The sequence below is a fragment of the Triturus cristatus genome, chromosome 3_2 (assembly GCF_964204655.1).
Source record: "Triturus cristatus chromosome 3_2, aTriCri1.1, whole genome shotgun sequence".
Lineage (NCBI taxonomy): Eukaryota > Metazoa > Chordata > Amphibia > Caudata > Salamandridae > Triturus > Triturus cristatus.
Genome location: NC_140584.1, coordinates 72,110,274 through 72,125,163, shown reverse-complemented (window position 1 = coordinate 72,125,163; position 14,890 = coordinate 72,110,274). Strand labels below are relative to the sequence as shown.

Sequence of the window (14,890 nt, the reverse complement as noted above, 5' to 3'; positions counted from 1 at the left end):
TATATTTTGTTTGAAAACCCTTACGTTTTCCTGAGCCATAGGTCCCAGTTTATAAAAGTAGCTAAAAGTCCTGAGAAAAAAAAGAAATATAGCAATATTTAGAGCAATTTTGTATTGCATTGTTGTATAGATTTTTTGTATGGTGAGCAATGCAAATGTTATCTCTGTTTCAACAGTGAACCTTCTCACTTTAGATATCCTGTGACCTGGTGGCATCATTTGTTCAACTCAGTGGTAGGTGTCTCTCACATAGCCCTGGAGTGAAAGGACAACAAATGTTTACCCTGGAACCAAGCCATCTGTAATTAATAGCGAGTGACACAATATTTGTACGCGATTCTTATAGCAAAATACTAGGAGATCTTACCTTGGCTCTTAGGAAGAAATAAGTCTAAAGCTGGCCTGTAAATGTGTAGTGAGAATGGGATAGGGCTTTGGAGAGGCAGGAAGAACTTGGAGCCCTGGCCTGCCTAACTAGGCATATCTACCCTAATTCACAGCAAGAACAAACTCATCTAGAGGCACCTTCCCTGCCCCGTGAAGATGTTAAATGGAGTCCAGCTGTTCAGAACATTCACACGCGAGCTGGAAACCTATTCTGAGCAAAGGTTTTCCGCTCATCATGTGAATGTGCCTCTTCACCGGGTTACCTTGTGATGAGGGATGAAACCATGTGTCTCGCGGCAGCATCTTATGAGTTTGCCTCAGCTACGTGACTGCAGTACCAGTACCAGTATGCAGTACCAGTATGTGCCTTTGCCTACTGAAATTTGGGACAGGTCCTGATCTTGTACACTCGATATATTAATATCAGTGGGGAGTTCAGGTTTGGTCTAGCACTGTACGAGAGAGAGCAACATTAATGCCATAGCATCCTATGAATGATTTGAAAGAAAGGAATAGGATAGTGTTTATAGGCTGTTTGGAGCCACTTTTGCTAAAGCTCCTGTGATATAAGGCCTTTTCTCTCTAACTTTGGATCACCCCATTTCCTTCCTGTAGCTCTACTGCTCGCACATCTATTGCCTCAAGAGCATTTTGTTCCTGGGAGAAGTCTAAAGACTTCATGACAGTTTGCAGATATCATGCAGTATCACAAAAATACAGACTGGGCAAAATGATCAGCTCCGAGCAGTGGACCCCTTTTACAGCCCATAGGGTACTTTAAAGTTCACAAAAAAAAAGAATGATCTATTCTTATCAGAGCTCTGGCTTCACGCTAGAAAAGGTTGTCGAAAGGTGAACTGCTGCATCTGGGGCATCTTCAAAATATATGACCCCCCCCACCTTGAGTAATCTAATTAAAATGTGTAAAAATAATTGGGATTGAACAGACCAAGTCCCAGCCATGTTACCTGAAGGTTCATCAAGGTTGCCAAATTTATCAGCAACAAACATTTCTTATGGAAACCCCTGTTCAGCCTTAGATGCAGTCACTGTTTTCAATTCATATCAGTTAATATTGCTCCTTGAGTATAGTGATGTTCACATTTCAAACACAAATCTGCAGTAGTGTTTCAAAGCCAACCCTAGAGTTGAGCTTCATGATATATAGGATCTCTTCATTCCAGTTGTTCAACTCTTGAGGTATTCTTGGGTATTGGGTTTAATAAGTAAAATGTTGAAGAAGCTTAAGGGAGCTGTTGACAGATCTATTCACCCTCTGCTCCTTCCTTCCTGTGTGCTCAATCCTTCTCTTTGCAGATTACTCTTGTGCCCTTCAGAGAGACATTCTGCTGCAGGGACGCCTCTACCTCTCCGAGAACTGGATCTGTTTCTACAGCAACATCTTCCGCTGGGAAACCCTGGTGAGGAAAATCTCCTTACATTTCAAATTACCCTCAAAGGCCATTGCTTCATACAAAGCTCAATTTACCCAATGAGCTCCCTTGTATCTCTGACATCCTTATCACCCCCTGCACCACATCTCTTTCGTAATCCCTTCACGAGCTCCCATCCTCACACATATTAGACCATATAGCCTACCTGTGAAATCTCACATATCATAACCTCTTCATGAAAGTCCTGAAGCAATCTCTTACACAGAGGACCTCTGTGAGTCTCTTCATCCTACCTCTCATTCCCATCTCCCCCCGGCTCAACATAAGCATCCTAAAACCTTGCCACCAGTACCTCCCTTTTGAACCTTTCATCAGCCCTCAGTGCCAGTATGGTATATATTGACCCCTCCCTTGCCCATCTCAAATCTCTTACCACCCTATAAGCTTCCCCTGACATTTATTAACAATTGATGAAATCTTAATCCCCTATTTTTGCTCAGTTTTTGTCTCACATATTCTAATCCCTCCATGAGGCTGTGTGGCAGTTCCCCTTCACTTTACCCAATCACTAGCCCGCCCCTCCCATCTTAACTCTGAAATATCAGAACCAACATACAATTTCAACCCCCTCCATGAATTTGCCGTGTCACCCTCATACACACTCGTCCCTCTGAGACTGAACTTGCTTGAACATCTTACCCCTGCCATGGTCTACTTGTACCATCTCAAACACGCAACCCCTCCAGGAGTTCCTTGTGCCTCTCACATTTTCAACCAATATATATATATCTGCGCACTCCAACCACTGCTTGTAATCCCTTTTCCAAGTACCGGAGCATGGACCACCAAGTAAGTGCTTGCAAATTTCTTTATTGGATGTTAACCATTACGTGTTCCAGCCCAAATGGACCTTGATCACATGATATATTAATACACAGTTGGTGTTGCACAGCCTGTGTTTCATGTCAAGATTAACATTGCTGGGTTTTGGTATATTTCACCCTTTATCTCTTGTTTCCTTAACTTTCTTTTGTATTTCACGGCGGCGGACCTCAGTTGACTGTACGTTTGAAGGATATCTGCTCCATGACGAAGGAAAAGACAGCCCGACTGATTCCCAATGCCATCCAGCTTTGCACTGACACTGAAAAGGTATGTCCCCCCTACAGCTTAGGGACAAGTGCCTTCAACACAAGTTTATCAAAGAGTTAGCCCACCCTTGCTTAAATTATTTATCCTATGTGTCCCTTCCTGTACTTTGCATGCATGTTTAGGTCAGGACCTCCCGGCATGGGTTGAAGAGGGCTGGTTGCAGGCTAGATTTTCAGGATATTCACATACCATTCATTAACCTGCAAATTAGATGAGTGGAATCTATTTACCTACTCAGTGGTTCTTTTCAAAATCTGAATTGGATGCTGCCTCCCTGGGCCGATGGTGGGCACTGTTGTTCGAGGCCCTCTACTGCTGCGCATTCTGCCATCTCATCAAACACCTCCTCTCCATACCCATGTACAAAGCATCTGGCCCCTGCAGTCACAGTATGCACATCCTTCTAGATCGTGTTCTGCAATACCATGTGTACTTTTTGCCCTGTAGCTGCGTCTAACCTATCATTAATTGCCTTGGACCCATTCCACCTCTAGTATTGGAATGCCTTCTCTGTCCCTCTCCATCAGCTTTCCGCCACACATTACATCTTTATCACATTTTTTAGGACCTAGTCTACCCTGAAACCAAATTCAGTTTGCCTCAAAAAACACTGTGTATGAAATTACGAGTCCTGAGTAAAGCTGCTCATTTACTGGTGGTGTGGATACACAGAGCCCTCTTCAGTAAAGGCATGAAAGAACTTTATTAGCCTCCAGTTTTATAAAAATGTTGCATGTTGTGTCCCCCTGAATGTATCCCCATGGCGGAGGGGGGGCATGGGCGCTATGTAGGGCCCCCTTTGTTTCTGCACCGCCAGCCTTTTCATGGCGGTGCTCCTGCCACGAAATGGCTGGCGGTGGCTCAGCGGGACTGCGCGAGGACTTTTGAAGTCATAATGCAGCAAACGGTGGTTAATCTTAATCGGGCCCTTATTCTTTCCTCCACGGTGACCATTCCCATTGTTTCAGTGGTAGCTGATTTCAAATGCTCTCTGTTGTTAGCCTCAGTATCACTACACTTTTCAAAATCATGTACTAAAAGCTTGAGTTCATGTCTAGTCATGGACTAGTGTGAAATATGTGATACTTGTTTTGTGACATTTTATTAAGATTCTCCAACTTTGCGAAGTTGACTTACCATTTCAGAGAATAGTGTGTGAAATGCCGTGCCAAAGCAAGATTTGTCAGGGGAAAAAACGTGTGAAATCTTTATTTTACAGAAGAAAGATTTGGAGAAAAAACGCAGGCAACGTTTTGCAATGGTGACAAACGGTCCAACGTTCATGAAATTGACAGCTTTTCAAAGCTTATGCAAACCTGGCTTTAGTAAGGAAGCTAGAAGCTGGGGTGTGCAAAGGGTGTACTGGAGATGTTTGGTCATCTAGACAAGTTCAGAAATCTCAGTGATCTGGACACTGACAAAAGGGCCTTGTTCTTAATTACTGTTGAGTGCAAAAAGTTTCACAATCCCGGAAAAGACACAAGCTTACATCAGAGTTTTTGATAGAGGGCATTTTTCATAATGCATTGTTTAGGTCCAGATGACAAAGCTATTTATTTGAACAAATTAGCTAAACCTTGTGACATTAGGAACACACTAGAAGAAAGATTAAGAGACCATTTTATGCTGGCTTCTAATGTTTCAAAAGTCAGAGAAGAGTTATTGTGGAAAGGGAAATCAACTCTGCATAAGGTTTTAGAAGTGACAGAGTAGATCATTAGATATCTGTTAGTGGAAATGAATAGAGCACACAAGTGTCTGAAGACTTGGGAACTGTGCTGTGAGCAAAGTGATGGTTAAAGAAGACAAAATAAAAAATGACCAATAATTAAGAAAGTGAGTAATTCAGGAAAGAGAAAATGTTCTGATGGTGGTGGTGAGACACATATAGCCAGTAGTGATTTATGTCTTGCAGTGGGAATGATGTGCAACAGATGTGGTGAAAGAGGGCTCAGTTCGATATGTTGTAGGATGGAGAAAGGAAAGATGGAGACTAAATTCAATACAGAAATGGTTGAAGACTTGGATGAGGTTGCATTAGCGTTTGGGGTATGTGATGAAGAATCTGGAAATTATGTAGGAGTGTGTGGGTTGATTTGGATTGTGATGGTGGGTTCAGGATCTAAGCATACATTTTTACCCCAATGGAAAGTTGAACTATTGGAGGCTGGCATCAGTACAGGATGATATGGAAACTACACCATAGCTGTGTGTGTGTGTATGTTTTGAGTGAGAGACTGTTTCCCATGAGAAAAAATTCTAGAAGAGCAGAAGTCATCAAGAGAGGCGATCATTTATTATGGTGGCCTCATCAAAAGACATTAGTCATTAAAGTTTACTTTAATGCTACTTCTCATGTCAAATGTAGTAGTGTGTGTGAAGAATGGGAAATAATGGAATTTAAAGATTTTTTTTATGACTATTCACTTTGTTTGAAAGCTTTGATCCACAAGATTAGCCTAACAAAGGGGGCAAAATGTCGTCTCAGAAAGGGATCACTGACCAAATATTGAAATCAACAATATTGTGTAACAAAAATATTGTGCAAAAATATAGGTTACAAAAATGTAATTTCCCTATCTTTATAATGATTAGTACAAAAAAATTAAAAAAAAGTATTTCACATCGATATTGTTAAAAAAGATACAAAAATATATTTTCTTAATATATATGGCTTAAGGCAGTAAATCTTAAATATTTTAATATATACTATTAATATAATGTTAAATCTCACTCATGTTTAACTCTATATGTAAATATATACTTGTATAAACACAGACATATATGTGTATTTTATATACATGTATATAAATATATATAATATAACACCATTTAAAAAATATATTTTACATTAAATTAATTGTTTACTATTATTTAAATAACACCATTTAAAAAATATATTTTACATTAAATTAATTTTTTACTATTATTTAAATTTCAAGATTTTAATTTAGCATATAAATGTAGTACTATACAGGAGTACATATATGTGTGTGTGTATAATATTTTACATGAAACATAAAAATAATACAAAATTAAATTCCAAAACATTAAATAAATTACATATCAATTTAAAAATAACAAATAAAAGACCAAAATAGACATTTACAAACAATATTAGAAAAATGTTGAAACAAATAATATAAACAAATACTATAACATTTAAATTATAAACCAATATTAATTATAAATATAGTTAAGCACAATTAGGAAATGTATTTGAGTCTGGTAATAAGACATACACAATTCCTACTCCAGTTTATAATACAATAGAGAAAGTGTAGGATTTAGGAGGGATTAAATATATTATTCCCACTCCAAACAGTGCAACAGTAGGGGAAAGGTTGGACTTCGGAGGGATAACGTTTACTATTTCAACTCCAGTCTGTGCAACAGTAGTGAAAGCCTTGGACTTGGGAGGGGTCAAATTTACTATTCCCACCCCAGTCTAAGCAACAGTAGGTAAACCAATTCATTTCAAGCACACTACATATTTGAATAACTGTATTAATTTAGAAAAACATAAAACTCTTACTATAAACATTACTTAATATGTATATATATATATATATATATCTATCTTTATTAAAGAAATAAAAAGCAATTAACCAATGTACTAAATTCATAAACAAAGTAATGAGTAATTTTCATTTACAAAATAATGGTTATTTAATTATTACTTAATTAACTTTGCACCCTATACCCCTGCCAACCTAACAACCCACACCTGAAGTAGAACTAAAATAAATATAAAACAATTTATTTAATTGATAATAAATTAAATATCTAATTGACAGTTCATCATTTGGTAATTAGTATTTACTTAATTAACTTCCCGTCCAACAACTCTACAAACCCAGCAGCCCACTCCTAAACTATAGTTAAAATATATAATTATTACACAATTCACATAATTATTAATCAATTAAATATTTAATTCTACATTTATAAACATTATTTTGTAAATATTACTTTATTACCTTCCCACCCTATACCCCTCACAAACCTAGAAACCCGCAACTAGAATATAACTAAAATACATCAGTATTCCATAATGTCCATAGATAATAACCACTCCAAAAATGTATAATCAAATTAATAATACAATTAATAATTATACATTTTTTAACTTCCCACCCTATACCCCTACATACCAAACTATTTGATTACTCAAATTACATAATTAATAATCAATTAAATGATTACATTATAAATTAATTGTTAATTATTACCTAATTAGCTTCCCACCTTATACTCCTACAAACATAGCAACCAGCACCTAAGATACAAATAAATACTATGAGTATTACATGTGCATAATTAATATCAATCTCATACTTAAGCATTGTTCATTCATTAATTAAGAATTTCTTATCACTTAACTTCACACCCTATCCCCCTACAAACCCAACAACCTGCTACAACACTATAAATTACTATTAGCAATTAAATGAAAAATTTTAAATCACTTAAAATGCCAAACTATTAAAAAAAAATAATACCAATTCTACAAACAATAACACTTCAAGTTAATGTATGAACTGAACCGCATTAAAAACTGTGTTCTTTACAGCTATAGTATTGAAAACGTTATTACCAACAGTATCCTTAACAACGATATTACTTACTTGAAAAGCAATATTATTGACAGCTATATTACTGCATCACACTATTTTTGTAAAACATTTCTTTCCTGATATGTCTGTCTCCAGATAAATAAAACTCGATATTTTGTCCAAATACCTCAGAAAGTGAGAGTGGTACCAATATGTTTTAAATGAAAGATTTGAGAGGAGCTGGATATACTTTTTAGAGCCATCATGCAATCAAGTGAGTGGGCTGGTCCGACTCTGGGGGCCCACAAAGTCTTTCGGTAGATTAGGCTGCATCAGCTAAATAAATGTATTGTTCCAGTTAGGAATCTCTTGACTTCTCCTTGGAACTACTGTGTTATTCTGAACCCAACACTACATAATGGGTCAGTGCATAGCAAGTTACCCTACATCACAACAACCTGCATAGCGAAGGTTACACCTAAGTAACTCTCGTTTTGATACCAGCCATAATCAGCGAAGGTCTACACTGTCTCACATAGTACCGGATAGTCAACTCTTTGACTGTGACTGCTACTCGAAGGAGATTTATGACCTACAGCTCTATCATAGGTTTCAGCAAACGAACATGTCTGAGACGTGAAAGAAAGAAAAAATATGTAGGGCATTTTAACTGTACCTACAAATGGGCAGCTTATTAACATAACATGCAAAACAGCTGTTAAAAAATGACTGTGTCATAAACCAGGCTAAAACCATTACCAAACGAAGACCTGCTTAGATGAGGGTTAGACTTCAGTTCAGGAGCACCACGCATGTGATCAACATTCATTTTAAGAGCAGTACTCTATTGAGCTGTCAACAGGTAACACCAGTCCTGGAAACAAAATGTAAGGAGGTAATAAAATTCAAAGACAGTGGGCTGCATGCACAACATGGCTTACTGTTGGCACATACCGAAGTACGAGTAGTGTGGCAATGATATCTCAGAAAATCAATTCTAGCGCTTTGGCCAAATTCATGAGCCTTTTGTAGATAGAAACCTTAGCTCTGCTCAGCAGGGGCACAATAAAGTGGCATGAACAAGGTTGACTCCCTGATCTTATTCTATGTGGTACCTAAGAATCTGTTTCCCAAGGCCAGTGCTAGATCTCATATCGCTGAGAAAAGGAAATAGCTTGCATGTCTATTTAACAAAGCACATTGCCCACCATGGAGCAGGTGAAGGTTGACCACAAGACTCTATTTTTCTCATTACAGTGCACCTGAAAAGCTAAATATTAATTCTGCTTTACAGTTTGAGGAAAGTGCTTTCATGTGACGAGGGAGTTTACTAACTGTCTCTAGCTTGAGGCCACTGCACATCTGTGTTGTCAGTGTGAGCACATTTTTCCAAACTATTGACAATTGACTGGAAAATGTCATAACTTTGATGGACTACGCTCTCTCACCACATAATATACATTCGAGTTCACCAGCTGGGATTTACAGTAAATATGTGAAAAACTGAAGCTCCCTCAGCTCAAATGTAAAATTCTTTGGGCTTCTGCACAGATGCTCACATAACATTACCACACCATAGAAAGAGCTGATGGTCTTATCTAGTGCTTGATGTGTGCTGGTGGTTGCAGATTATGGGCACTGGCACTCATTTTGTATGAACCAAGACTTATTTTTCATCAGCAGATTTTGACCCAGAGGAAAAAAGAAAGAAGGATGAAAAGAGAAAATGAAAGATAATGAAAGGAAGTCGAGGGTTAAACCTGTAAGAGTGTGATAAGGAGATGGGGAGTGCAGAGAGATGGATGGAAGTGGTGTGAGGTTGAATCCAGGCTGGGCTGCCTTGGTATTCGGCAGCTAAAGAATTGAGCATTAGCCACATAATGATAAGAACACATCAAACACTGCTCTTATGCAAGTGATTCTACCTCACTTCCTATGCTTCGTAGCCTCATGCATCTGACCCAAACAATGGGCCTGACTACAAATGCGTAGAGTATATTTGTGCCTGGATAGTCAGGGTGATTGTTAAAAGGCAAAGGGAGAAAAGTACATTTCAGAGGCAAAATCTGGGGAAAGTATCAAATACATTATTAAGAAATTATAAATTAAGAATAAAGCCATACATAATAAAGCCGTTTTCGATAATGAACAAACGTTCTGGGATGCGTAAATCCATAAAACCTGTTGGATGAGTGTGGCATTAACAGGTGTAGAAACCCTTTTTGGTTTTAATGGACAACGCAGGAAAATAGGATTCCTATTGGTGCAAAGAAAATGCCCTGTTGGCTTTCAAAGACATAGCTTGTAACACAAAAGTAACTGAAACATAGAGAAAGGATAAAAAAAATTGATAGACAAAAACATGGACAGATTTAAATATTGTTCCATCAGCCCTGACGCTGAAGTGTACTACTTTTTAGGTGGATGTGTATATATGTGATCCAGGTAATTGCCACCACTCTCTGTGCAAAAAAGCTAAGTACAAGAGAGGCAATATCTGAAAAAGCTTGTAAGCTGTTGTGGGCAGGGCCGGCTTTAGGGCGGTGCGACCGGTGCCACCGCACCGGGTGCTGGCTTCCTGGGGGCGCCATGTTTGAAAGTTTATTATGCCTTTGAAGCACCTGCTGCAGCGTTTCTTTCCCCGGCAATTACCAGGCCTCACATAATTGTCAAGATAACTCGTGTGATTAATTATCTTCCTGGAGAGAGATCGGCATTGTGTATAGTTGAGGTTTTGACTTCGGTGAAGTTAGTGCAGAGGGTTAATATGCCTGCTGCAAAGAACGTGTACCAAGTAGATTACAGAGTGCATATGATGTAAACAGATCAGCAGCAGGTTACTGCTTTCAAAAGAGGCATCCTTTTGTTACTTGCAATTTATAACTTAAAGTCCTAATATAGAATAGTGAGCTATTAACTTTCATCCTAGAACTGCATACACACTGCAAAGTATACATTATTAGAACATTGATTAATGTTGCAAGAAGGGTTAATTTGGCTAGAAATCGATTCTTATTATTAAGGAAAACTCCCAACTATGCCGATTCTTTTTCGACTCTGAGTTTGTGCTTCTCCACACCAAGCACTCTTAAACTATACTGCCTAACAGTATGGATGACATGTGACTCCTACACTTTTAGTCCTTTGGCTTATGTAACATTTCCTATACACTGATTTACACACATATGATCGATTGTCTCTGTGTAATGTGTGTGTGATGCAAAGTGCTCGGACACCCTACACTGGTATGAGTGGCGCTATATATCTAATTCAATGCATCTGAGAGAGTGTGGTTATGGAGACTTGGTCACTGTTAAAGGGTGCTAGTGAGAGAATCCGTGGTGGAGGTGGTCATTGGGGGGGCGCCAACAAACATTGCCGCACAGGGCGCCACCAGCACTAAAGCCGGCCCTGGTTGTGGGTGGGAGCAAGATGTGAATGAGAGCTGAACAGACCAATGAATGAAGACTGCTGACCCAAATCCCTTGTTTAAGTGTATATTCATGTATTTTGTAGTTAGCTTTTTCTTATTGAATACGCGTGGCAAGACAACAAAAGTAGTATCTCAGTCAGATCTAAATAGGGAATGGTATAATTGATTAAAGAAGCCAAAAGAATCAAATGAATAAAGTGATAAGGAAAAGAGTTAGCCAGAGTATCCACAATAAAATAATTAAAGACAAATAATAACCATACTGTTTTACATGGTTTCCAAATGTAAGTAGTTTTAAAAATGTTTGTATCTGAAGCACCACTGCCATCCAGAGGTGGTAGAGAAAACTGAAAGGCAAGATTTAAATTTCACGGAAAAACAAGCACTGGCAAAGTTAATAGATCTTGCTTTCATTTTGAGTTATCAGTCAGAAATATTGTTTTTTTCAAAATCGACAGGCTTGCTGAATAAATATTTCAGTAGCAGTATGTTAGCAGGAGAACATGTGTTTTGGATAGTTGAATCTTATCAGCGGTTTGGTATAAGAGCAGGGCAGCTACCCTGTGCTGAGTCTTAAAAGCCGGTTGACTGTTAGTGGTTAAGGGCCCTAAAGACTAGTTCTCTCTTATAAGCATTCGAAAAACAGCCTTTGCCATCTCTGATAATTTATTATTTATGGTATACAGTGAACCAATGTATTCTGTAGTGAAGAAATAACAAAAAAGGAGTGATTTTGTGTACAATGGAAGTTCGAGATAAAGAACTAAATGTTACGAAATGTTTGACGATATAGTGTACTTTTAATATGTAAAATAGAGTCTCATACATTTCAAATGAAATACTATCTAAGAGGTGTGCGTATTCACACAAACAGCTGATGATGAGACTACAATTCTCCTCTGTGCTGAGCCAGGATATGATTGCCTGTCTGAACCCATAGTTGAGAGGTTCACTTAAGCAAGCTAGTTGTTTGAAGTGTGGCAGATGTGGTCAGATATGGAACACGTGCTCACTGTTTCTTAGGACTCAAGCTGCAGCTCAGTTGTGATGCATAAGTAGGCAAAAATTGTTCTGGGGTTGCTTGTGTTCTCATTTGGAGGGGACCTGGTCTAGTGGTTTGGGCTGCGTTGCTCCTATTGGAGCACATCCAAGGCTGATCAGCATAATTCAGCGTTCTGTCTAGAACACACTGGGTGGAAAATGATGGTCTGGAATGTTGCTCATTGTGGGTGTTAGTAACTGAGATTAATTCATTCATTCAAGCATTCTACCCATCACCTTATTTTTGCAATGGGTTGAATGGGGAATTACTAAAAGCCCTATCTCTTGACTATTGAACAGACCTTAAAAGATGGTTAACATGGAGTTAAAATGGTGGTATTAATCTGAGATCTGTATGGGACCCTAAATTCATTAACGCATAATTAATACCCTGCAATAAATACATGGAACCAGTAATAGACACGGAAATAAAAACATGTTATTTTCTAAATAGAAGCACCTTTTGGTGCAGAAGAAAAGGAAATGTTACCTTTGCGTTGTGATAGTTCATATACATTGCCACTTTCATCACTTGTATCACAATGGATGGTGGCAAACTGTTCAGCATGCCAATGTTTGATGCACTCCTGAAAATAATAAACAGAAAAAATGCTTATCGGCCATCAACTATCTTTGAAAATAATATGGTGTATTTGTATAAAAAACACATTTAAACACCTGGTTTTAGTAAACTTTCGAGTGAATGCGACATTGAACCTTTAACAGTGCTGCATATTGTTACCACCACAGGCCACATCTGAATCTCAACATTAGCTCACAAATAGTTTCTCCCAACATCACAGATTTAAACCGTTTAACATGCACTTGATCCCAGTAAGAAGGCTGCTACATTATTAAATCTACTGAACCGTCCCATTAAATGCATCCATTAAACTGGCAGTTGGATTTGGACATATGTCTAAGGGAATTCCATCTCCAACGGTTTATCAATTCTGGTTGTAGCGCGCACCTGAGTGTTTTATAAGCTGACAGAAAACAGCTGAATTGTAGACCAAGAGTGCTACCCACAAGAGGAAATGTGGCAACAGCTACATAATAAATGCAAAGCGGCAACATGGCAGTCAGTTCACACAATTGTGTAAAGCTATGATGACTTAGATGCGAGCTGTGATACAGAGGGATGGAAATCTTAATCAAGTAATGCATTTAAAAGTCAACCTCCTACATATCTCATTAAGTATGCACTACCAATTTGCTTGTGCACATTTTGCATGACCATAATGGGCTCATGTAATACATGTACATTTAGTTTTATGTAACACTAACTTTTTTGTTTTGAGTTATACTTGTAAACCACCTACTGTACACTGAGAATATGTCTGAATATTGGGCTGATTAGCAGGTCATGACAAACGGTTGAAAGTGAGGGATATTTTGAGTATACGGTTAATAAAGACCATAGGTCTTGATTTAACATTGAATTCATTATTCTGAACTTTTTAGAACAGCATCTATACTGACCACAGGGCGAAGGGATTTAGAGTTGCATGTTAATTCATAAGAGGGGTAAATCTATAAAACCTGATTTATAGGTAAGTAAAGTCTTCATGCAGAAGAAAATTAGTACAGGTTGTGGCCGTAGAAAAAGGGCTTACAACTTCTGAAGGATCATAAAAAGGTGTGACTGGTTGGTAATGGTACTGATGGATTGTGGCACATACATCATAGAAGGTGGGGTTATGTGCTATAGTCATGAAAGAAAGTAAGCAATACAGAAGTCTCGCATTATGACAGATACAGAAGTTGCTGTAGGCACAAAAAGTTATGTGTACATATATGATGAAGATTCGGTCCATGTTAGATACATCTCAGGAGGCATAAATACGTACATCCCCAGAGAGGAGATCATTGGTACAGATGCTTCAGTACTTGGAGTCTCTTCCATTCGTATTTCAGAGTACAAGGTCCACAGAGCATTGGTCTTGGGACAAGAGTACAGAGTCTTACGATATGTGGTCCATGCTACATCTATCTCGTGGGATGGGAGGACCCATTGTTAATATGCAAGGGATAAACTCTGAAAAGGAAAAAAAAGGTATAGGTGGGTTCATGGGCATGATTTTAAAGAGATGGAGTATAATGGGAAGGCTGTCAAGAGACATGTATTAATACAGACCAACTGGGAGGAAGGACCCATGACACATGCATAACAATAAATGGGTCTCATTATATAATTATCTCTGAGATGGGCTCCATGGCAAATGCAGTGCAGGAGATGAGGCCCATTGTCCATATATTTCAGGGTGTATATTGAAGGTACAGACCGCATAGGAGAAGAAAGTTAGTAAATGTGCTTAGGAGCGTGGGAGAAACAAGCTACCATCTACAAGAAGCGGGTTCTTTTCTATACACAACTCATTGGGAGCCCAAATGGGCCTATATCATTTAGTGAATGGTAGATTTCATTTTGATCATCATTAGAACATATTTTTGTCAAAGTTGACCAAGCTACTCCAGTTAATGTTGGGAGTTACCCTACATATTGAAGGCTTACTGTTGGAAAATGAGGCTGCATCTGTGAGGCCTGCACAAATAACATGACTACATTTGTCCTTCACTGGGAACCAAACACCCAATTGTAGCACCTGACTCTCAAAGGGTAGCATTGCAGAGCAGTCTGAGGCTTACTCAACGGAGGTGGTGTGGGCTAGTAATCGACATTTGCAGGTGCGCAAAAATAACACTCAATAATTCATTGTCCAGTCTGTACTTTGCTTTAGAAAAGTAAGAGTACATTTATTAAACACACACACCACTCAATACTATGCACCAATTTACAAATATACATAAGCTGTTGGAATTACTTTGTGACATTGCATAACATCTCCACCCATCCCGCAGGGGGATGTGGGGTCTAGTACCACCACTCCCATGTATGCACATCATCTTGCCCCCAATGCAGTTGG

At 38.4% G+C, this 14,890-nt stretch overlaps 1 protein-coding gene across 6 annotated transcripts in view; it reads left to right on the top strand.

The window, feature by feature from the left end:
- GRAMD1B (GRAM domain containing 1B) overlaps nucleotides 1-14,890 on the top strand; it is a 950,052-nt gene that overhangs the window by 804,324 nt on the left and 130,838 nt on the right. For all 6 annotated transcript variants that reach the window (XM_085647254.1, XM_085647256.1, XM_085647255.1 and 3 more), the window contains 2 exons: nucleotides 1,705-1,808; nucleotides 2,838-2,933. In XM_085647254.1, coding sequence (XP_085503380.1) covers nucleotides 1,705-1,808; nucleotides 2,838-2,933 — 200 coding nt within the window. The remainder of the gene's footprint in view (nucleotides 1-1,704; nucleotides 1,809-2,837; nucleotides 2,934-14,890) is intronic.